This window comes from Chanos chanos, chromosome 5 (assembly GCF_902362185.1).
Source record: "Chanos chanos chromosome 5, fChaCha1.1, whole genome shotgun sequence".
In the NCBI taxonomy this organism is placed as follows: domain Eukaryota; kingdom Metazoa; phylum Chordata; class Actinopteri; order Gonorynchiformes; family Chanidae; genus Chanos; species Chanos chanos.
In genome coordinates, this window is record NC_044499.1 from 19,380,411 (window position 1) to 19,403,171 (window position 22,761).

General features: G+C 42.2%; 2 protein-coding genes across 2 annotated transcripts in view; one reads left to right on the forward strand and one right to left on the reverse strand.

Moving 5' to 3' along the window:
- The first annotated feature begins 6,911 nt into the window (after positions 1-6,911).
- On the forward strand, positions 6,912-18,078 carry zzz3 (zinc finger, ZZ-type containing 3). The gene is made up of 11 exons (XM_030773955.1): positions 6,912-8,371; positions 10,542-10,680; positions 10,907-11,054; positions 11,186-11,310; positions 12,861-12,932; positions 13,109-13,210; positions 13,648-13,743; positions 14,521-14,670; positions 15,729-15,863; positions 16,113-16,213; positions 17,423-18,078. Exons 1-11 carry the CDS (start codon positions 6,915-6,917, stop codon positions 17,565-17,567), a joined length of 2,670 nt encoding a protein of 889 aa, XP_030629815.1. The 5' UTR covers positions 6,912-6,914; the 3' UTR covers positions 17,568-18,078.
- A 2,541-nt stretch (positions 18,079-20,619) lies between these two features.
- ak5 (adenylate kinase 5) overlaps positions 20,620-22,761 on the reverse strand; it is a 42,648-nt gene continuing 40,506 nt past the window's right edge. The window contains exons 12-14 of the mRNA XM_030775699.1: positions 22,106-22,222; positions 21,518-21,712; positions 20,620-20,685 (exon numbers count right to left, since the gene is read on the reverse strand). Coding sequence (XP_030631559.1) covers positions 20,620-20,685; positions 21,518-21,712; positions 22,106-22,222 — 378 coding nt within the window. The remainder of the gene's footprint in view (positions 20,686-21,517; positions 21,713-22,105; positions 22,223-22,761) is intronic.

A 22,761-nucleotide genomic window follows, 5' to 3' on the forward strand; every position in this document is an offset into this window, starting at 1 on the left:
ACAAAGTACACACATACACACATCTATGACTGTCTTGTCTGAAATATATGTACAAAATACATATGAATATTAAATCATATTTCATCATCTATTTCAAGCTGAAGCATTATTTAATAGGTAGAAAGACTTAGTGATATTTTTGTTCAGATGATTTTTTGTTGTTTTAAAAAAATTAATACTGCATCTACACTCTGAAGAGGAAGGGTTGAGGAAATTTTGGTCAAAATCTGGCTTTTTGGTAATATCAAAATATTGTTGTATTTTTTCCCCCGGAGAACAACTGGCTTGCAGAACTGCAAGTACATATAGCCTAAATTCTAAAGAAAAAATGTAAAAAAAAAAAAAAAGGGGCTTAAATCAGGTGTGATTTTTTTTCCTCTCTGTGTACAGGTAATGAATCATTTAATTAAACCTTTTTGTTGTTGAGGTGAATCTATGGTTGCTTTTCAGTCTTTCTGGAATTTTCAGACTGAACAGAGTTCTCATAATTTGTCTTTTCTAATTTACTGCAGTTATGATGGTGTGTCACAAAAAATTGCTATTGGTTGCATGGTTTAAATACATCTTAAAACAAATTGTAAGATAGTTTCTCCAGACGCTCAAGTGTTAATGTTAATACCAAAGTTAATACTGAAATTTAACTTTACATAACGTCAGGTTTTCAAAATGCATGACATTTATTATAAAAGCATAACCTTTTCTATTTTTGTTTTTACTGCTACTTAAATATCAGTGCTCAATTTCACTAGTGTAAGTTGAGATACTTAGACCCAAGTGAATTTCATTCATTGCTTGTTTCACAAATATCAGCCAATTTACCTGGAGGTGTAGGCTGCATCATTATTTTAACAGCGATTAACTCGCAATTTGATAGGGCCATGTGAAGGTTACTACGGCTGCAGTTTTGGCAGAGGGAGAAATGTACAGTATAGTCTGCCTAACGCGACGGGATTGTGGGATTCGGCTGCATACCCCATACACACACAGGACAGCGAGCTAGTGGATAGAAAACATGGCGGCTGCCGAATGTGCAGCAAACGATTTGCGGAAGTGAGGTAAGTGTAATTCTCGGTCTTCATAAACCATTTTTTTACAATAAATTGTTGCATCGGCTACATGAAATGTGAGCTTGTCTGTACTTGTGACTTTAGAAAGGGTTGAAATGCAAACGAAGTTGATCAACTGTTTAGCCACAGTACATGTGAAGGCATAGGGAAAGTTGTTGCGCTGAACAATTGCCTGTCAGCTTGGGTTAGCTAGCGTGCAACCTCTCGGTCTTGCTCTCTTTGCAGGTCCGCTTAGCCAGCTTTGCTAGCTGCGTTACCTAGCATGTCAGCTAGCTAGTTAACGAGTTACAACAGTTAGCCGGGCCTTTTAATCAGAAAATTGTTACCAAGTCTACTTTCTATTGGTTTCTTGCATTTGGTGAACAATTCTGATAATTATATGTATCGCCTGGCGTATAGAACTGCACAGTTGACTTGACAGTCTGCTAATGTAGTGGCACCACAGGTTCTGGTGCCCCAAATTTAGTTAAAGTGAGTTTGGATCATCTTCAGCTATATATGCTAGCAAAAGCGGCTGGCAACTGTCTTCTAGCTAACTTGAGAGAGTGGGTGAGCTACACAGGCTTGGTAAACTATCAATTGCGCTAATATGGTTACCAACGTTCGTACTGAAAGCAAGTTTTTGTGTTTTTGCTGCATAATGAAATTGGGTGCGACCAAGCTGTGCCCGTTTGCTTCTTTTGCGCATCCCGTAAATGCGGTGACTAGCAGGTGGGCTAACGAAAGCTCTTAAGCTAGGAGCATGTTTGTTTTGTTCAGTTTAGGTGGCTACTCGGCTAGCTGAAGTATACCAAACTAAGGGAGAGCTGTTTGGACAGTCGTTCGTCGAATGTAATTTCAGTTTAGATGTGATTCATGGTTGCTCCAAAGGAAGTCTTGTTGCATAAGTGTTAAACAGTGGGGCAGAGTAGTTACTAGTCATTCGTTCATCACTGCCAGAGAAACTTAGTAACGGGATTCATGGAAGCTGTGTTAATGTGCCCGAAACCGGTTTGCATATCGTTCCAATCCGCGGATGTGGTGTTACCAGAAAGGCCCGCTAAATGAAAATCTGGGAACATGTTTTTTGTTGTTGTTGTTGTTGTGTTTTTTATTTTTTGTTTGGTGAAATGGTTTCCCTAGACAAATAAAGGTAAGTTAAATATTTACATTGGGCTAATTAAAGCGAAATGGACTGTTTACTTCGTGTAAACATACATGCTGGAAGTGTAAACAACATATTAAAATATTAAACCCTTTAAAAGTATAGGTAGGCTAACTAATCACTTTAATAATACACTTCTTTTATTTTCCTATGCAAAATAGAACGAGGCCCCCACTCGGATTTTGCATTGCTATGGTGTTATACTCGGTAAGCTGGACGTTGCAGCCTCAAGAGGTTTTACGATGCCAGTGGGGTTAATATATGCAATATTGGTCACAAAATAAGTTGCCTTTCTCTGGAGTTACTGAATTGCTGGTTCCCTGCGAAACACGTGTCAATTTAAAGTTCACAGTCGCCACGCGCACTAGCTCAAGTAATTTTCAGGAAGTTGTTGACACGTGCGATTCTAAAATTGACATTGTGACGCTGTCAAAACAATTCTCGATTTACAAATGTAAAACTCATCATGGAATGTTAAAATGTAAGTGTAAAAGAAAATGTACAATTTAAAAGACAGGGTAGTCTATTACAAAGCGTTTCTCCATTCCTGCTTTGAGTAGCAAATAATCCGACTTTGCAGGGTATTTTTGCCAGGTTTCACTTTACCGAAAGCAGTCTTGAGAAATTACCCTAACGTCATTTGATAAAACAGCGCTCTCAGGAGATATGAAAATCTTGATATTAATAGCACGTTCTCGTGTAGTTCCTGTAAAATTAAAGAATTCAGTAAGCCAACAGTATTTAGAAAATGTTGCACGACTGCACGTGTAAGTATCATTTTACGCAAAACGCAAGATATTAGAAACGTTTTCAGATCTAATATCGCCATAACCACTCACATGCGAAAGGATGAATATAAGTGCAAAATATTTCAATTGTTTCTTTTCAAGAAAAATATGGATATGGGAGGAACATATTATTAGAATGACCAGGTTAAACTCTTCATAAGGATGTCCAGTTAAGCGTACTTTGATGCTTATTCTTCACTTAATCTGCCGTCTAGTAACAAGCCCCGCCATTGGATGTCCTAGAACAATAAGTGTCGCGCTCCACCGATGGGATGCTACGAACCACCCTCCTCCACCCTCTGTCCTCGTGAACTTTAAGCCATTTTGCTAAACTGCAGACTGTAGAACTCCTCATTGTCCACTTATTAGAAACACTTTAATGAATTTGCAAGCACTTGTGAAGTTAAGAAGTTACTGTGGTTAAGCTGTTTCCTCACCCTGTAGAGTGAGTCACACTTATTTGCTCATTGTTAATGCAAGAGGAATTCTTGACACAGTTCTCTCTGATTGAACTTCTCAGGTGTCCCACTTGAAGGAGTGGAACAGTTGTGTCTTTTTTTTTTGTCTGGGACTTGTCAGTATTTGAAATCTTGTTCAAATTAAGCAACCGTTCATTTAGTCCTTTCTCACTGAAAGGAAATCAGTTTGTATCTAATAAAAGATGGCAGGTGCGATGACATTGGAGGTGACCATGGGATCTGACATCATGTATTAAATCTCGGCATTGCAGTGTAGGGCAGGTGTCAGACTGAGAGAAATTTAGATAGATCCTGTTGGTTGTTCCCGTTATCTGCTGTTTTTTGTTTTTTTTTTCTTTTTGTATTCATACACCAGGTTGATTGCTTGAACAAATAGCTATTTCACGAAGCAGTAAACTCACAGATAGAATTTGCCATGAAAATATGGCCACCCGACTAAAGTATTTCGTTTTCCGAAAATGAATATGTGGAATTTAGAAAAAAGAGCAATAATAATAATAATAAAAAAAAAAGGGAACACGTTTGACAAGTTGTATGCTCTTCTCGTGTATACCGATTGAGGTTTTTCATTAGACTTTGTAATATTCAGACTTGACACCTATTCTCCGCCCTGCCTCCTGTCCTGTCTGTTTTATGCATGGTCAAATCATGTTAGCTTCCCAGCATGAGTCTTCAGTGGAGTGTGAATGAAGCATACATAGAATTCTCTCCAGGTGATGTCTGCTCTGATCCTTTGTTGGCAGATGAGGATGTGAAGATGGCTTATACAATATCCAGTCATAGACAGCGTTAGACGAGGAGCCAGCGTGTCATTTATTCAGCTTAGCGAAACGCTTGGTTTCATATGAATTGGCAAGCCAGACACCAAGGCTAATTAAGCTGTGTTGCTTTCTTAAGACTTCTTCTGTAGTCTTATGCAGAACAAGCAGACTTCATCAGCAGGGCTTGAGCAGTGATGCAGGACAGCTGAGCACTAACTTCAGCCAAGAGTCTCGCTTCATCTGGAAATGTTTTTGAGCTGGAGGAGAGAATGACAGGACGCTATCTTTGGTTACCATCAAAGAAAATTGTGACATTAGTTCTTTTGACATGCTAAATGGCCAGGGGTAATTTCGTTCTAATAACTTAAGGGTGGTCTTATCAGGGGAAAGTGAAATCAAAGAAAGATTGAGGAGTGCATATTTGGGGCTGGATTTCCTTCTTTTTTTTGTCTTTTTGGAACATGTAGGCCCAACCAATGTGTATTGAAGGGTTCTGGAACTTTCTTGTAGAACAGAGCATTAAATAAGCCTTCATTGTGGCATTGTAAACCCCCTCCCACCCCCATTTCCTGTCCTCCTTTCTTGATCGGCAGTGCATCACATGGATTCTGACAAAATACAGACCCACTCTTTCCTTCAGTAGGCTATTATTAAAACAGAATTGTGTTCAGTGATTCTCAAAATGGACATTGTTAGTTCACAGAGGCATCACTCTCAAACTGACTGGAATATAATGGTGAGTTACAGGTCTCCTTTTTATATAGCCTTAAGCCAAAGCCAAATAAATGCTGGTGCCCTGTTTAAAACAACACAAATATAGCTGTTCTTTAGTTGCGTCGTAGTTTAATTAAAAGCTCAGAGTTCCGCTCTCAGGAAGGAGCTCCACAACCGGACAAATTCAGATGAGCTATTCAATTACCCATCGATGGCTGTTTTTAATGAATGATTGCAGTAGCCCCTGTCAATTAGCAAAACCCAACAGATGTTTTTCTTACTTACCAGTTACGTTAACATAAATGCACTGAGCCACCTTCTCCAGCATAAATACAGCGTGTCTTCTCTTAGAATTCAAAACTTGTGTGAAGCCTTTTATTTTTTACCATGTCTGATTGAAGCTCCCTTTGTAAGGATGGACTCGTTTGACCAAACCGACGTGGCTCTGCCAAATGTCTAACGGTGGCGAGCACCTGTTTAGCTCAGATAACACTCTCTGTAAATACCCAGCTAACCTCCCTGCTCATTAGATACCTGAAGATGGAGTCGCCAGCTTTGTATCTATTTGAGTGATAAGACCTTGGAGAAAAGAAAATAATAACAATAAAATTTATTTGCATAGCGCCTTGCATACAAAACTTGGCAGCTGAAAGGGCTTTGCCGAAGATAAAATGGAAGCGCATATGTGAAATATAAAGAAGCAGTTACAAAATGAAGCTGATTAAAAACATGCAAGAAAGAAAACAATAAAAAGGAAACTCCCGCTGCTAATCTGTTTATTCTGAAATAAACCGTTTCCTTTGGGAATGGAGTGTATTCAGACTGAAAGGTTTAACGACACTTTGGCATTTTAGGATTACCATCTGAATGACAATCGACGTTGCGGATAATATAATAAATATTTAGTCTTTGACTAGGCCTATATTCCAGTCCTAATGTGCTGTGACATACAATGATTAATCACAGGAAATATAATGGAGATTTACACTACTGTTACTCCATACATGGAGGACTGTGAAGATTAATAAGGGAAGAAAAATTAAGTCTGTGTTTTCCTTTATTGGCAAGATTTGCATGTGTACGTGTACAGCGTCACAATATGCAAACAGTAAAGGGTGATTAATATTGTCATGTCTCATCATCGCTTCACACTCAATATCAGTCAGGTGAAGCAGTGAGTTTAATGTCTCACTCTGCAGTTATCCGCTGTGAGGATTTAATTTGTCATGGTTAGTGAAGTTTTTTTATTAGTTAGCTGCCTACTCTGCTTACTGACAGATGGTTGAGGCTGAGGACAGGAGAGTGTGTAACAAACATATGCCTTTGGTGGATTTCACCTCACTCTTGTGCTGAACATGGAGATCTATCAGCCATACAGGGCAAGACTTGACACTTCCTGTCAGTGTTTACTGTACGGCCAGTGTCCATGATCTGCCTTTTGTTCCGTACTTCAAAGCCAGACTGACATTTGCAGTTCATGGAAGTTCTTTCAATACTGCTGCCTGGATAAATCAGCTCTGTGTCTGTCTTTCAGCCCATTCTGCAGTACGATATGTACTCTCTTGAGCAGTGCATAATCATAATGGTCTGTTTTTAGGTCTTTATTTTTTCATATCAGTAAGAATATTCATAATAGATGTGAGCAAAGCACTGGCACAGTTTTAAATGTACTAGATTACTACTGTAGTGAATACAGTAAAATACACTTCTGACTACCTCAGAAATCACAGCCTTTGCTGGTAGATTACACTGTTCTTGAACGACTGTTCAGGAACTCTTTTAGAAGACCAAGATGGTCCTTCTCTGAACATTGTCTGGTATCTTTACTCTCCCACTGGTTGATTGTACGCTGGCACTGTACTGTGGTCTCACAGTGTCCCTGTTCTCTCCCCCCAGGTGGCCACATTCTGCTGCTGAGGAGAGAGCACCACGATGAGGAGATTGTAGGCACCCTCCATAGTATGGCCGCATCCCGCTCTTCGCGTGTCACAAGATCATCAGTGGGGATTAATGGATTGGATGAGAACTTCTGTGGTCGAACCCTCAGGAATCGCAGCATCGCCCAGCCGGAGGACTCCTCGCCACCTCCCACGCCCAGAGCCCGCTCGCCCAAGAAGAAGCAGGATTGCCAGCAGCAGTACCAGCAGGCAGGCGCTCACGCGGGCAAGGCTGCAGAGTCGAAGGCGGACTCCGAGTCTTGGCCCACCCACAGGAAACGAGGGCTGTCTTGCTCGGAGAAGGACGAACCAGACAAGTCGGAGAACGGCGATCGCACAAAGGCGACGGGGGGACAGGATGCCTCCCCCGTCTTGAAGAGACCCAAACGTTGCTCTCGCTCAGGGGAGTTGCAGGGAACGGAGGATGAAGCTACTCCCAAAGCGGAAAGCCCTGACCCTGCTGCAGCCAAGGACGGTGACCAGGACACCAAGTTGGAAGCCCCCTCAGCCCCACTGAACCTCAATAAAGAAGCTGAGGTGAAATCTGAGAGCCCTACGGAAGAGAGTTCCCCAACCCCACAGTCCAAGGACACTCACAAGGCCACTAACGGCCTGGCTGACCCTCATCCTGAGGACCCAAAACCCACAGCTCTCCCTGCAGAACCTTGCGTGTCTCCCGCTACTGGCGCAAACAGTGAGTCACTGTTGAATGGCAGCCAGTCAGTGGCAGAGCCCTCAACTTCAGAACCCATTGTGCCTTGTAGAACCCCCCTCTCTAAGCATACTGAGTCTAATGATAACCCTCAGGTTGATGGGGACACAAACTGTTCTGCCGAGGCCGCTGCTGAGGACCTGTTGTCACAGGAGCCAGAGGTGGAAGTGGAGGTGGAGGTGGATGTAGTGGGTGAAACCAGCCAGTCGTCGCAGGACGAACACATTAAGGATGAGAGCACTAACGGCGGCTTGGCGGCAGAGCCGCAGGATCCCTCAGATGACTGCTCGAATATCTCAGGAGAAACAGCGGCGCTGACCTCATCCCGGTTGCCCTCAGAACCACCCTCGTTCACAGAGCCTCAAGAACACAGATACGCACTGAGGACTTCGCCTCGCCGCGCTTCCTGTGGAGGCGGTGGCGGCGGCGGCGGTGGAACCAAAGCAGGTTCACCTAAACCTGCCTCCCCAAACAGAGACAGTGGTCCCCTGAAGGAGGAGACTGAGGGTCTACCTCTGGATCTGGAGGACTCCTGCCAGAAGGAGTGCTCTTCTGACGGACTTGGTATCTCCAGTGAACATGGCAGCGAGCTCTCTGAGCAGGTGGAGGCCAAGGTCAGTGGAGACACGGGGGTGTCGGACTACAGGGCTTCCAAATCCGCCAAAGAGTCCATGGGCAACCAGGCTGCTGAGGAAGAGGAGGAGGACGAGGAGGATCCTGATGTCTACTATTTTGAGTCCGACCACTTGGCTCTGAAACACAACAAAGAGTATGTGCAGGGTTGTCTTGGTTCTCCGATCGCTGTCACTCAGTTGTTTTTAGTTCTCCATTTGGTCTCATCTTTGTGAACTTTCTGCCTGTGCCATGTTACTTGTTGAGTAATTGTGTGTAAAGCATCATATAAGATGTGGGTGTTTTGTTTCTTGGTGTTTTGTTTCTTTGCGTTTAGTTTCAGGATTTTTTTTTCTAAAATCTTTCCCAGAAACATTTAGAAAATGTGGCTTGTTCAGTTTTGACGATTGACTGTTGTCTTTGATTGGTTGTTGTGACCAAATGCTGAGAGGAGTCATTTGTTGCAAATGATAACTTCCCTCTTTTGTCAGTCTTCGTTATACTACACATTCTCTTGTCCACTAGCTTCTGAATTGTCATTTAGTCATGCAGCGCTAGAATTGACATCTATGTTGATTTTTCTTTCGGGTGTATATGATCTACTCATGACTAGATTCAGCGTGTCTTTTAAAAACAACAAATTAACCTGTGATATTTCACGCTGGAAATCTGACCACTTTTGCCACTCATCTTTGTTCTGGTTAATGTGTGTGCTGGCGTTTGGTAATGAGATTGGCGGTGCCTGCTGGTGATGGACAGCTTGTCTTGTGCTGTGCTTATTCAGTGTGTGCCCGTGGCACAGTGTGAGAACTCAGCTGATCTATCTTGCGGCACAGCACGACAGAAACCTGCCAATAGCCTTGGCCTTCTGGGTAGTAGACAACGGCCAACCAATAGAAAAAGAAAAAGACAACCATTCCAGGTCATCTACCTACCCATGCCCCCCAATCAAGGATTCTTCCGTTTCTCTTTGTTTTAGTCGAGCTGTTGTGGATGTTTACCGTATATGTGTGTATGATTTAACATAGACTTTGGCTTTTTACCCCTTGACAGGAGAGATTGACGGGATGTTATTTTTATAGAGCTGCCAGGCACTCCGACGCAGACAGCCCTTTGGGATTTGCTGTTTGACTTTTTTTTTTCCCCCCCATACATTTTACTCTTATTGAGACTGATGTGTCCATTTGTAAAAGAGCAGCAGTTGTTTGTCATTATCTATCCTCCAGCAAGTTGCCAGTGCTCAGGTTAATTACAATCAGAGAGCAACATAACAAGGTTTATTCAGGATGGAAAAATGAGAGGGAATCTTACACCTTACACCTGATGCCATGCAGGATGAAGCTATTTGGATGTGCTTGAATCTGATCCAGTGCCTCTCAGCAGTGTGCACTGAACCCCAGTAGGCTGATTGAAGATTGTTCTCTGAAACCATTGTTTTGCTGTTTTGCTGAAAGTTGAGCATTTGGGTTTGTGATTTGGGATCCATAGGTGGCAGTACAGTACTAGGACTTCAGTTCTACATCCTCATGTCTATTACAAGTCTAAACAGTGTTAGCAGCTGCTTTGTAGACATCATCATTAGACAGAGAGAGAGAGAGAGAAGGAAATGAAATAGACCCAGTAATTCTAGAGTAAGCCACGTCCAATCGAGTCGGGCATTTTAAATAAACGCTCTCAGCCATTGAGCGGTTGCTGTCTCCAATTGATTTTCATTCATGACAAGTTAAGGTAGATTGATCCTTTGGAGTCCACTGAGCTGGATGAGATTAGGTCTAAGCAGGAGGCAGAAGCCATTCACCGTTACCACAGTTTGCTAATGTCTGAGGAAAATCTGTCTTTTTTCAGCTATATGTATGGTTATTTGTGGATCCAGCATTTTTTAAGGGGGGGGTGGGGGGGGGGCAGCAAATGGAGGGGAAGCCTGAGGGCTTCAGTGAAAAGGTCATTTTACTGAAATGTGTCAGTCACAAAGAGATGCGTCTCTGCGGATCACAGCGTGAACAGCTCTTGTGATTTGGATCGGAAAAAAACACAAATATTGTCACTATACTCTCAGCCGCACAAACCCCCCCCAAAAAAACCTCCTCACATTCTGTTGGGGTTAAGACTGCTGAATATTTGTAAACCATTTAGTGGGTCTTTGCCGTCTCCTTCTTTCTGTTTTTTCCCCTCTTTCAGACGTTTAGATTTGCTTTGTCGGCTCTGAATAATGCATAGAGCAGGCACTGAAATTTGAATGGCCTTGATGCATGGCAAGTGTTTGGTGTTAATAATGCACTACACACCCTCTCCTCCCCCCTCCTCCCTGTCCTGTCCACTTCTGTAAGTTATCAGAGGCTCCTCCAGACCATCGGTGTGCTGGAAGCCCAGCGGACTCAAGCCATCCTCGACCTGGAGACACTGGCGCGTCACCAGAAGGAGGCGTTAGCTGACCCTATTGCTTTCGTGGAACAGCTGCAGAAGCAGGTACTGGTCTCCCTGCAGCTATGCTCTGCTCTTGTCTCCTCTACTTATTTCAACCGTTTACAATTGGCTAAAAGTCAATATTTGGATTAACAAAAGCATGTGGCACTGTGGGTTTATGTGTGTGTGTGTGTGTGTGTATATATATATGTACCCTTTTGTAGCCCTTATAAGTATACTGTGTTGTATCATATTGGAGGAATCTAAATGAGTTGTGCTGTGTGTGTAGGTGGAGTTGGGTTTGCCTTGTCCCCAGAGAGTGGTCCAGCTCCCCGACATTGCATGGGACCAATACACCTCAGGCATCGCCGAGTTTGAGAGGGAGCTCTACGACAAGAAACCCAAAACTAGACGGTTGAAGTTAATTTTTGACAAAGGTGGATAGGGTTGTCCCATAACACTTAATCTATTTCTATTTGTAAGAACTTAAGATTTAGATTTCAATTTTTTGATTGTACTGTAACAGGAAACAAAGGTTATTTTGCTCGTGTCACATGTTCCCTTGCAGTGGGGTTACCTGCTCGACCAAAAAGCCCTTTGGATTCCAAGAAGGAGGGAGATTCGTCGGCTCTGTACTCTCCTCTACCCTCTAGCGATGCGCCAGAGCACAGTATCGCTGGGAACAGAACTCAGGTAAAGCACCACGACCATCCTTAGCCAGCAGACCGTAGCTAATTATCTAGTCATGTTACAGTTAAACTTCCTGTCCTAAAAAAAAAGCCCCTTGCTCATTAAAAGTTACTTAGCATTTGTAGACAGCGACCAGACATAGGACCACAGGCCAAGATCTAAGCTAAGGCTCGCAGCGAGATGCACTTTGTTTGCAAAATATGAATAATTGAATTTTGATATAAGATCAAATCGTTTATAATTTAGTTGAATTGACAGAGGTCCATGGTGATAGAAGGTGATGTTCTTTTTTTTTTTCTCTCTCTCTCTCTCTTTTCTTAAGGAGTTTTAAAATTGATGTTTTGGTTCTACCAGATGGATCTGTGCCGGTCTTAAGTGTATGACTGACATAAATTTTGTAAGACACTAGACACTGGGTCCATGCGTGTATCTGTACACACATGTCTGTGAGGGCTTACTGCAGTTTTCAGATGTAGCTTTTTTTATCTACATGTCGCTCTCTGTGGTATTTAATAGGTCAAGCATGAGATTCTTAGTATAGATTTTTGTTGTGACAACATCAGCAATAACCAGTGTTTTTTTTACTCTCAAATGACAAACTGATACTAGCTCATCATGTTTGATGCATCTGTGCATGAAGCTGAAGCCAAAGAGGCAGGTTGGTCTACCCACACACCCAGTCGATAATGTTCAGAAAGGCAAAGGAATCTCTGCTCAGTCTGTGGTTTCACAGATCACTGGCTTATTGCCGTATCACTCCACAATCCCCGCCCCTTTACTGTGTACACAGACTTAGTCATCCTGGTCATGACTGCTTAATAGCTGGTCGTTATAGAAACCCATAGAATGAGGAACAACCCCCCCCCCCCCCCCACACACACGCGCACACACACACACACCACACTTCCCTTCTCTTCGTGTGTCCTGTGTATCCTGTGTGTCGCTGTCTTTTTTTGAGAGTCCGTGGTCTCTCACTGTGTCTGCAGGCACATGATGAAGGATGAGAGCAGTCAGTTTGATTTATACACAGATTAGAGCTTTTCAGCAGCTGCAGGGGAAAAAAATCAGGCAGAGCTCTCTTTATTTATTCTCTGGCTGCATGAAACAGGAAGGATCCCTCACAAGTGTCAAAATTCAACATAACAACAAGCCCTAAATTCACTCTCTTTCCTCCTTTCATTCTTTCTTTCTTTTTTTTTTTTTTGGATAGTGTCTCATTTGTGGTATATTTCTGAGGTGCATGTAATGAGTGATTTTCAGGATTTGAATGATCGGATTTTGGCTGAGCTGACTAATTTGAAGATAAGAATGAGCAGTGGTACATTTCTGGGAGAGGGCTGAGTGCTTTTGGCAGAGTTGTCCCCTTTAATTACTCTGTCTGAGGACTTCATGTAGCGTTTATCGGGCCGAACACCGCGACTTCTCTTCTTTCCTCAGGCGTGCTGGCAATAAAAATATTCTGGAGGTTTTTAACTGGTTTCTCTTGTGTACAGTACAGATAAAGAAATATAACTGCTCACTTGACAGGCTGTGTTTTCTGTTTTTCCTGGTAGATGATCAGGGGAAGGCTGTGTAATCAGAACAAACCAGACACCTTTAACCAGCTGTGGAGCGTGGAGGAGCAGGTACATGATGATCATTCACTCAGGATCTCTCTCTAATACACTAGTACATTCACTTTTCTCTGGGTCTCCAGACAGGCAATTATGAGTGAACCTCTAGGATTATACTAGAATACCCTTTTCCTCGGCTCTGCATGCATGGAATATCTTGTGATTCTTTTTCTGTTTCACTCGGGCAGAAAAAACTGGAGGAATTACTCCGGAAATTTCCTCCAGAAGAAGTGGAATCAAAACGCTGGCAGAAGATTGCGGATGAACTAGGCAACCGGACAGCCAAACAGGTACACGTATGCATGCACGTACACACACACACGCGCACACACACACACACACACACACACACACACACACACACATCACTTTCTCCTTTTTCTAGTGTCATTTTTTTGGTGCTTCCCTGCTTTTGGTGCTTTTGTCAATGTTTTCTTTCCACATAATTTGTTTTGTCTGTGATCACTGATAGCCTACAGACAGCATATCTAAAAATAGACCACATGTTTGTCTTGTTTATTAGTGTTGAAAAATGTGTTCCTTCAACTGAAATCACCCCCCCGTTGAAATGAAACAAAATCGTGCAGTTCTTCAACTTTTGATGGCTGCAGGTCCTCGTAGCAGATGTTGGTTGTTCACTACAGTGGATGAAATATGTAGTAGCTATGTGTGTCTGGAGTGCATCAAAGCCTCTTTTTAACAGCTGTTCCTGTTTTTCTGTCTCCAGGTTGCCAGCAGAGTGCAAAAGTATTTCATCAAACTGACTAAAGCAGGCATCCCTGTGCCGGGGAGAACACCCAACTTGTGCATGTACAGTAAAAAGGTCAGAACGCTGCTTCAGGTTATTTGTAATTCTGTATTTTCTGTAATCTATTGCTCTCATCATGCTATATGTATTATATGTATATTACATATGTTATAACATACATTATATGAATTTTAAGTAAATTGATGTTGAAGTAGTTGGTCTCTGCTTTGCATAGCAGTAGGATTGCATGATTGTAAGTAAAAATAGTTGAAATATTAGTCTTTTCTGTTAGCTTCTAATATCGAAATAGCTCAGTCTCTTTTCTTAGCTTTTTGTTTTACAATTTAACACAGACTGTAAAAAAAAAAAAAAAAAAAAAAAGAAAGAAAAAAAAAAAAAGGCTCGACTCTGCTTGAAAGGAGAAATGGATAATTGGATTTCGGCCCATGGGCCGGCTGCTCACGGTGCATTTGAGGGAAAGCCTGTGATTGGGCAGAATTTGTGAATTCATGCTTACAGAGCTCTCATCAGATATCTGTGATTGGGCAGAATTTGTGAAGTCATGCTTACAGAGCATTCAGCAGTAATGTATGTGTTTGGACATGGCACATGTGCTGTCTAAGAAGCCCTGTCTGACCGTGCCTCCGTGCCCATGAAAAGAGCTAGTAAATCACTGTCTTTTGCAGTAATAATTAATGCACTTTAATGCACTACAATTAATTATGTAGCCCTGCAAATTCAGAGCAATGTGATTTGCAGGATTGCAGTTTAGACCACAGAGGTCCAGATATTAATTGTTAGCTCTGTTATATCTCTAGATATTAATTTTCTGTATGTGTTCTATCCTCTCAGGCGTCCAGTAAGAGACAACACCACCTTAACAAACACCTGTACAGGCCGTCAACCTTCCTGACCTCCTACGAGCCGCCTGTCTACATGGACGAAGAGGACGAGCGCTCCGGCTTCTTCAGCAGTCTCCAAGACAACAACGCAGACGACTCGGTCAGTCGGGAGTGACTCCGCTCTCTCCTTTACTGCCCTATCCTTTTTCACTCAAGTCTGCTTCTGGAAGTTTCCATTTTCGCTGTTTTTCTTTTTCATCAGAGTCCTCATGACTGTCAGTTTTTAGACTTGTTTTTGAGCACAGCTCTGAACAGTAAAGCCACATCAACAGGGATCCTGTCCTATGGTTTTCAAAGACTTACTCAGCTATAAGTTGTGCTTCAAACCTGATAAACTGTATCTGCATGAAAGTAAAAAAATTAAACAAACAACAGTTTGCCATTTTTGGATACTGTTACTACAGTACATGATATTCACCATCAATATCATGACAGTGAATATCATGTACTGTAGTAACAGTATCCAAACATGGGGCAGGATTACGCTCGGTCCCTTGTGGGGGTTTTTTTATTCAGCTGAGCTGTGTGTTCTTCAGAAAGTGGGTGACACACTGGGTCTGTGTACTCATCATGCAGTGGTTGACATTTTCTTCTTTCCCCCTCTGATATGTGACCTTTAAGCAAGTCTGGGTCACTGTGCCCTGCTGAGAACACAGGCAGAAAGCGTTTGACACATCAAACACTGACCCTCCGCACAACTACCGTATGCAAGCTCCCATTTAATCAGCCCCATGAAAACTCTGAATCAAACTAGTTATGTCTCGGTCATATTCACATATTCACATTGTTTATGATATACAGTATAGTTATATGATATATAAGATACAGTTATGTGATATATGTGTGAGATACATGATATCAGTTGCTGAAGGATGAGAATAAAAAGATTTGTCTTTTTTCGTTAGACCACCAAGTCGTGGTGCATCTTTGCTGGAGGGCATTTTGTGTAGAATGAAGCTCATTTTCTTTGTTAAAACTGTGGGGGGGAAAAAAGTGTGAGGATCTGGACAAACATTGGTGGTTCGCGTTTAAAGATAGTCAAAGATCTCTAACGACATGAAGAGGATAATTCACACACCATTATCCAAAATTAAGCTCATTCACTGAGGCCGTGTGTGTGTGTGTGTGCGGGAGGCTAATGGTGAGTCGTGTTGACAGGACGAGGAGGGTATACCGGTGGAGTGCAGGCACTTGCCTGAGTATAAGGAGCTGCTGGAGCTGAAGAGGCTGAGGAAACAGAAGCTGCAAGAGATGCAGGCGGGGAGTTCGCTCGTCCAGCACGTGGGCTACAAGGTACCGAGTCAGCTGGCACAAAGAATCACCTCTCACGTTTCACAGTGGTGCATATGAACAACTTTAACTTTTTAACATTCTGTCTTTATGTCTGTAAATAGTGTAGTAAAAAACTGTGAGGTGTGGATTTGCCCGCCTGATGCAACAGTGTCATTTAAAAGCTTTTTAAAAAGGTGTTTTAATTTTACTGTATGTGTTCTCTCTCTCTCTCTCTCTCTCTCTCTCTCTCGCCCTCTCTCTGGCCCTCAGTGTGATGTGTGTGGCATGGAGCCCATTCAGGGCGTGCGTTGGCACTGCCAGGACTGCCCACAGGACAGCGCTGTTGACTTTTGTGCCAGTTGCTCTGACTGGTGAGGCTCATCCTGTTGTCCAGTCTGTTTCACTTCACACACTATCCAGACTCTCCGTCAGCGCTGTATAATAACGACCAAGACCGGAGTGTGGCACACATCAGAATCCTTACACGAGCTCTCAAAACACCCACATCCGTTTGCCTGTCCCATTATACTGCGCAAGACTAAGTCAAATCCAAGACAGTAATTGTTGATAAATATAAAATGCCTTTAACCTTAAAAAGCATTACTCAAAACCAAGCCAGCTGTTTTTTTTTTTTTATTTTATTTTCTTATTTTGTACTTAAGAAAAAGAAAGCCCTTTGTAGCAGTGCCTTTTAATGTAAATTACAGGTTCCCTTTGTTCTCTGGCAGTAGATAAGGAGGTTAATGGAGGCTTGGAAGGCACAAAAAAGGCAGAAACCTGGAAACGGTTACACGTATCTGAGTAAAACTTTAGGCTTTTTCTGAATGGCTTTGGGTGTGTGTTGACCTGTTAGCGTTATCACACTTTGCAGACTCAAATGCCTGAAAGAACAAGGCTTCAACTGACATTTCACAAGGTCCTCAGAGGGTCACACGGGACTAGAAAGCCTTCAGCTCACAGTGTGCCGTTTCAAAACTACATGTGACAGGAGAAAAAAAAAAACAACAACCTTAAACCTTTTACTTCCACAAGTGACTGTAAGAAGAACAAACATGATTAGGAAGAATCTCTCAGGGATTGTCAGCCATGCTCTTGTTTGCAGCGAATCTCTCTCCTAAAACCCTTAAGTTGTCTCTTAATCCTTTTAAGCAATTGAACCTCCTCTGGAGATTGATTTTTTTTTTGAAAGGGGAAATGCAAAGGCAGCAGAATAACAAGTGTCCTCTTCGGCACTTGCACTTTGCGATTAATTAAAAAAGAAAAAAAGGGCTTGTCTTGTTTTTTTTTTTTTTAATTTTTTTTCTGATGTAGCCAGTTTTTAAGCTTCCTTTTATGAACCTCCTTTGGAAATGCTTATTGAAATGTCTAAATATCTTCCCTTTGTAGGTCAAGGGTATACGAAGTTGAAACAGGAAAACCACACTCTTTGAAGTTTAGCATTTATCTAATAGATTTGATGTTTAGACCTTTGGCTGGAACGGGTTTTTTACATGACTTGAAGCTAAAGCTTTTACAGTGCAGTCTTTTCTCACTGTGAAACATGTCTGAGTTTGACTTGTTTGTCTTTTTTCTCCCTGCAGCTTGTTCAAAACAGAGACCCATAAGCCCAACCACAGGTTGGAGCCAATAACTCAAGCAGAGACCTTTCTGGACAGAGACTACTGCTTGCCTCAGAGCGCAGGTTACAACTACCTGGACCCCAACTACTTTCCTGCCAACAGATGACAGGCATATGGGCCAGTGCTAGCATCCAGGGCTTGGCAGCAGCCCACAGGGCATTCAGTGCATGGCTCCATCATCCAAGTCGATACGCTTAGTCTGAGCGGTTGGGGCTGCCGACGGGACGTCCGTCGTCCCCGGCAACGTGACTCACACTCTCTGCCCCGGGGCACCACCACCACCACCACCACCAACAACAACAACAACAACCGGCCTCAGGCCGTCACACCTCACCAGGTCTCCTACATAACTCACTATGGAAAAGAAAAGAAAAGAGGAAAAACAAAAAAAGAGAAGGCACACCAACATTCCCTAACCCAGGACGTTCAGAAGGCACCCTGTCCTCCTCCCTGCCCCCCCTCACTCTTCTCCCATTCCCTCTCTCTCTGTGCTGCCTTTCTTTCCTGCTGGTGAAACGCTAGTGAAGCTACTCTCAAACCACACGTGTGGTTACGCGAGGGTTTAAAAAGTCAGGGCTGAATATGGCCGTACATTGACAGAGGCGTTTCACCGGTTAAAGCACGTGACCCCCCCCCCCCCCCCAACTCGTGCTGGAATGGTGCAGCTGGATGTCTGTTGTTTGAAAACCTTTCTGACTGAAGCTTTCGCTGTGTGTGAGCTCTCGTGTCATGAATTTTTGGGGAAGAGAGAGAGAGAGAGAGAGGATTTAAAAAAAGGAACTTGGTGCTTAGACTGTTGTCTTTGATTCATACCAGGTTTTTAACCAATCAAGGTGATTGCTAATATTCAGATGTTTTTGATTGCTAATATTCAGATGTTCTGAAAAAAGAAAAAAGGAAAAAAAAAAAAAAAACGACAACAAAAATGCCGTGGATGGACCCTGAACTTGTCTCTTGCCATGGGCTATCACTTTTACTCAGAGCTGCTCTCTCTGTTTCCTCTCATCACCCTTTCATAGTGTCATTCTTCTTCTGTTTTTTTTTTCTTTCTTTTTTTTTGGTCGTTCTTTTTTTTTTTTTTTTTTTTTAACTGTCAAAAAAACCCACTCCACTTAACCCCTTTAGCTTTCCAACACAGAAGCACTACAGCACAGACAGGACTAACGGTGGACAGACTGATGAAATGTAACGGTGTGGGGAAAAAAAAAAAGAAAAAAAGAAAGAAAGAAAGAAAGAAAGGGTGTTCTGAATTTTTTTTTTTCTTTTCTCTCAATGTGTACTGTCGTTGATCATGTGGAGTATACAAATATATGGTGAAAGTAGCCAGTGGTAGTTGCTGTGTGCCATTATTATTATAATTATTATTATTATTATTATTATTATTTTTCTGTCTGGATATTTCACCTCTAAATCTGGCCACTCTTTTTAGGGGAAAAAAAATTGTGGCATGTTTGTCCTTTTGTTGAAGAACTGCCCAGTCACCATGCCTTTAGATCCTCCTCATTTTTGCAGTTCCCTTAAGATCCATAAAAAAAGATTGTATTTTTATTAATCTATTTAAAAAAAGGAGAAGAAATCAAGGTGGCACGCCCACGTTATTTTATACACATAGATTTTGTTGTGCTTCAAGTAGACCAATTTGTATGGTTTTTTTTGTTTTGTCCCCCCTTCCCTCCCTCTCCTGCTTAAATATCTGTGTATACCAGTCTGTTCTTAAATAATGTAAAAAAAAAATGATGTTAGAGGAGAACTGTGGAAATAAAAGTATGTGAAAAATCTTTCTACACTGCATGACTCCTGGATGTTTTCTTCTCATCTGAACGTTTTTTTTTTTTGTCTCTACCTTTCAGTGGTCTGCTGTTGGAGACAGATAAAGAAAAAAATCTTATCAAAACAAAACAAAAAAGAACTTTGCTGAGACTTGGCTGCCAGCAGTAATTATAAGAGTACACCCCTGTGACCACCAGGTGGCGATAACAATCTGAGGAAGTGTTACATTTCCTCGTGATGGACAGATCACACCATTGTTGATAACAAGATGCATCGTTGCACTTCCTTGAGTCTGGGCAATTTGCAATGCACAGATATGGATCATAAAAAATAAAAATAGCTGTTATAATTATGCTGTTATAAGTATGAGCACGAGAGAAGGCATTTGTGTGAATATATGTCTGGTGTCCCTTTAACTCTTGGCTTACACCAGAATGTGTGAACTCAAAGGTCCATAAGATTTTTTTTTTGTTTTTTGTACAGACAACTGATTAGAATTGACTCCAAGCATATACTGTTTTATCCCCATCAGCACTACAATCCCCTGAGGATTTTTGACTCCAATATTAATGTCATAGTCTCTGAAGGAAACAAACAAACAAACATATGAAATGGTTTTATTTCATTCAAATGGAATTAGGAAGAACACAGTATGCAGACTTCAATGAGAAAACATATCCATTTGATAAGCCTGCAGCCAGACACAGAGTTAATGCAAAGCTTTTCCATGTTTTTTTTGTTTTTTTTTAATTTTTATCAATTAAATACATAAACGCGATTGGCTGATTTGTCACGCTGCTATGTCCTTGCATGCTTAACACAAATATAAAGCATAAAGATTACAGAAGACTGATTATTCACATGGGGCCTCCTAACCGCGAACCATCTGACATTTTCTCTTTGGCTTTGCGGTGACCTTCTGTCCATGCAGTAGGTGGCCGGAGCATGGTATATTGAGGAGTTGAAGCGTTTAGCATTTCAGCACAGGGAGGAAAAAAGTGCTCTCACACAATAGGGTGCCCATGTTTTCTCTGCACATATATATATATATTTTTTCAGACTATGTACAATAAGGAGAATGGCGTGAGACGGTGAATGAAGAAGAACCATGCTGTTTTCATATTTCTGATGGCTGGTTGGTTGGTTGGTTAGTCATGCGGTCCTTGGATGGCGGGTCGGTTGTTTCCTGTTGATGATGAGTTTCATTTGACGGCGTGAGTTTTGATTGTTGGGATTGGGTAAGGAATTGCTGGTGTGGGTCTATTTGCTCAATTGGCTGCAGTTGATTGTCTGGTCCACCAGAGGGCAGAGGCAGAGATCCAATGTAGGAGGAGAGGGGAGTGGGTGAAAGTTGTGGAGGGTAGGTAGGAGGGGGGCGGGGGAAATCTCTAGCAGGAGTCCAAAACCAGGCAGATCTGTTCAAATACTTCATCTGGTGGCAGCTCAGCATCAATCTACACACAAACACATCAAGAACACAGCTGTTGGCATTTCTCCACTGCAAAGTAGGCCAACAATCCCAAGAGGCTTAGCATCACTTTGCACTAATGAATCTTAAAAACACACAGCATGAGCAAAGAGAAATATCTCTTGGCTGGGCAGAGAGAATGAGATCACTATCTCATTAATATCTTTTGGGTCGAGCAATTCTTATCTTCTGGAGACATACCATCACGTGGGTTCTCTCCCAGCAATAAGGCCTTTTGTAAAACAGATAGATAGATGAAGCTGCATAGCTAGAATGTGTTTATTCTGTGTGGAAAACAACAAGAAAACAGGTATTTCAGGGTCTATAAAAATGATAAGTTGCCTGTCACCGTGACCTGTGAGTCAAACCAATCAGCTGCTGAAAAGCAGACCCAGGAGAAAGCGGCACGCTTTTCGTCAGAACTGAGAGTAGTGAGGGAACTGAGAGGGAATACCAGTATGTGGGGAAAAACAGATTTGGTGCTGATGATGGCTTTTTTTTTGTAAACCGCTGCCTTAGCTCACCAAAAAAAAAAAGGGGCATTGCATTATTATGTATACATGAGAATGGAATCAACAATACTAAAGCCAGTCAGATTAGATCACAGTTTATGATTCAATCCAATGCCGGTCTCTTGTCAATTTAAATGAAACTTGCCACACAAAAAGATCTTGGGCTTGTTGTATTTCACTGTTTCTTCCAATGCCCTCTTACCTAGATATCAGCTTAAGCTTGGCATGTATAAACATGAAATTCATTTGACTTGTTTGTGTAGCCAATTGGCTTGAATGGCACTAATGAACAAAAAGCAGTCTCACCTTGTGAAGGATTCCTTGTTGCTCATAGTGTGAGGCCACTGGTTTGCAGGTACTACAGAAGCTCTCCACTCTCCTCTGGCTATCTCTGTCTCTGGCCTCCTTAGACCGCAGGCTGGAACTGGCTCTCTGCTGCAGACGACCGCTCATGGTGTCGGCCGAACAGTCCAGCAACAGCACCGCACTGGGCCGCCCCATCTTACACACACACACACACACACACACACACACACACAGAAAGTATCACATTCACTGGTGGTAGTGTGTGAAACTCATTAGCAGGTCAGGTGAAATGAAGGTAAAACTGCAAGCTGTATGTATTTCTGAATATATGAGATGTGTTATATCTGGGAAAATTAACAGTACACATAATGTTTATAGCCACTGTTTTTTTAATGACAGTGTTTGCATTGTAAGGCTGTTGAAGGCACCCAGATTTGTCAAAAGGTATGGATTAACATCTCATTTGTGACTGGATGGTGAGTTGAAGTGCTAAAGGGATTCGGGTCGTTCAGGTCGGTTTAGCGTTTGGCACTTTTCCCACTTTTCCCTTCCGCCCCACCCATCCTCCTCCTTCAACTAAGAGCTGACCTTGGTCTCGTAGTGTTCAGCCTGCCTCAGGTCCCGTGGGAAACCGCTCACCAGAAAACCTTTTCCGTGACGCACTGTGGACACCATAGACTCACACAGTAGTTCAGACAATGTGTCCTATATGCACAAAAACCATAGGAAAGGCAGAATGTAAGATGCACAGAAAAAAAGAGAGAGACAGAGAGAGAGAGAGAGAGAAAGGGGGAGAGTGAGAGAGGGAGGCTCACAAAAGATGAAATATCAGATGTGTGGCATGCTGAAAAAGTAGTTCACTGCAAATATTAATGATGTTGCTAGGCAACTACACTGTACAGTAAGACAAATCATCTAATTTGCTTGGAATTTCACTATTACACATTCAGAAAAATGCAGATGCTACCTGCAATAGAGAAAATATAACTTCCAACAACAAGATATTTTTAATACCAACATTTGGATAATACCAGTTGGGAATTTTGAGGTCAGTCAACAGACTCTCCTTCACCTTGTCAGAGAATAAACCTGTCACATTTTGATTTGGTGCTCAAATCAATACATGAAATACTTGTCTGGTGATATTAATCATAAAGAACAGTTCTGTCTCCACCTCGTAAAACAACAGAAACCATATAGAGACATTCCACACTGCAGCTGGGGAGTGTTCCTGTTTTCTCACC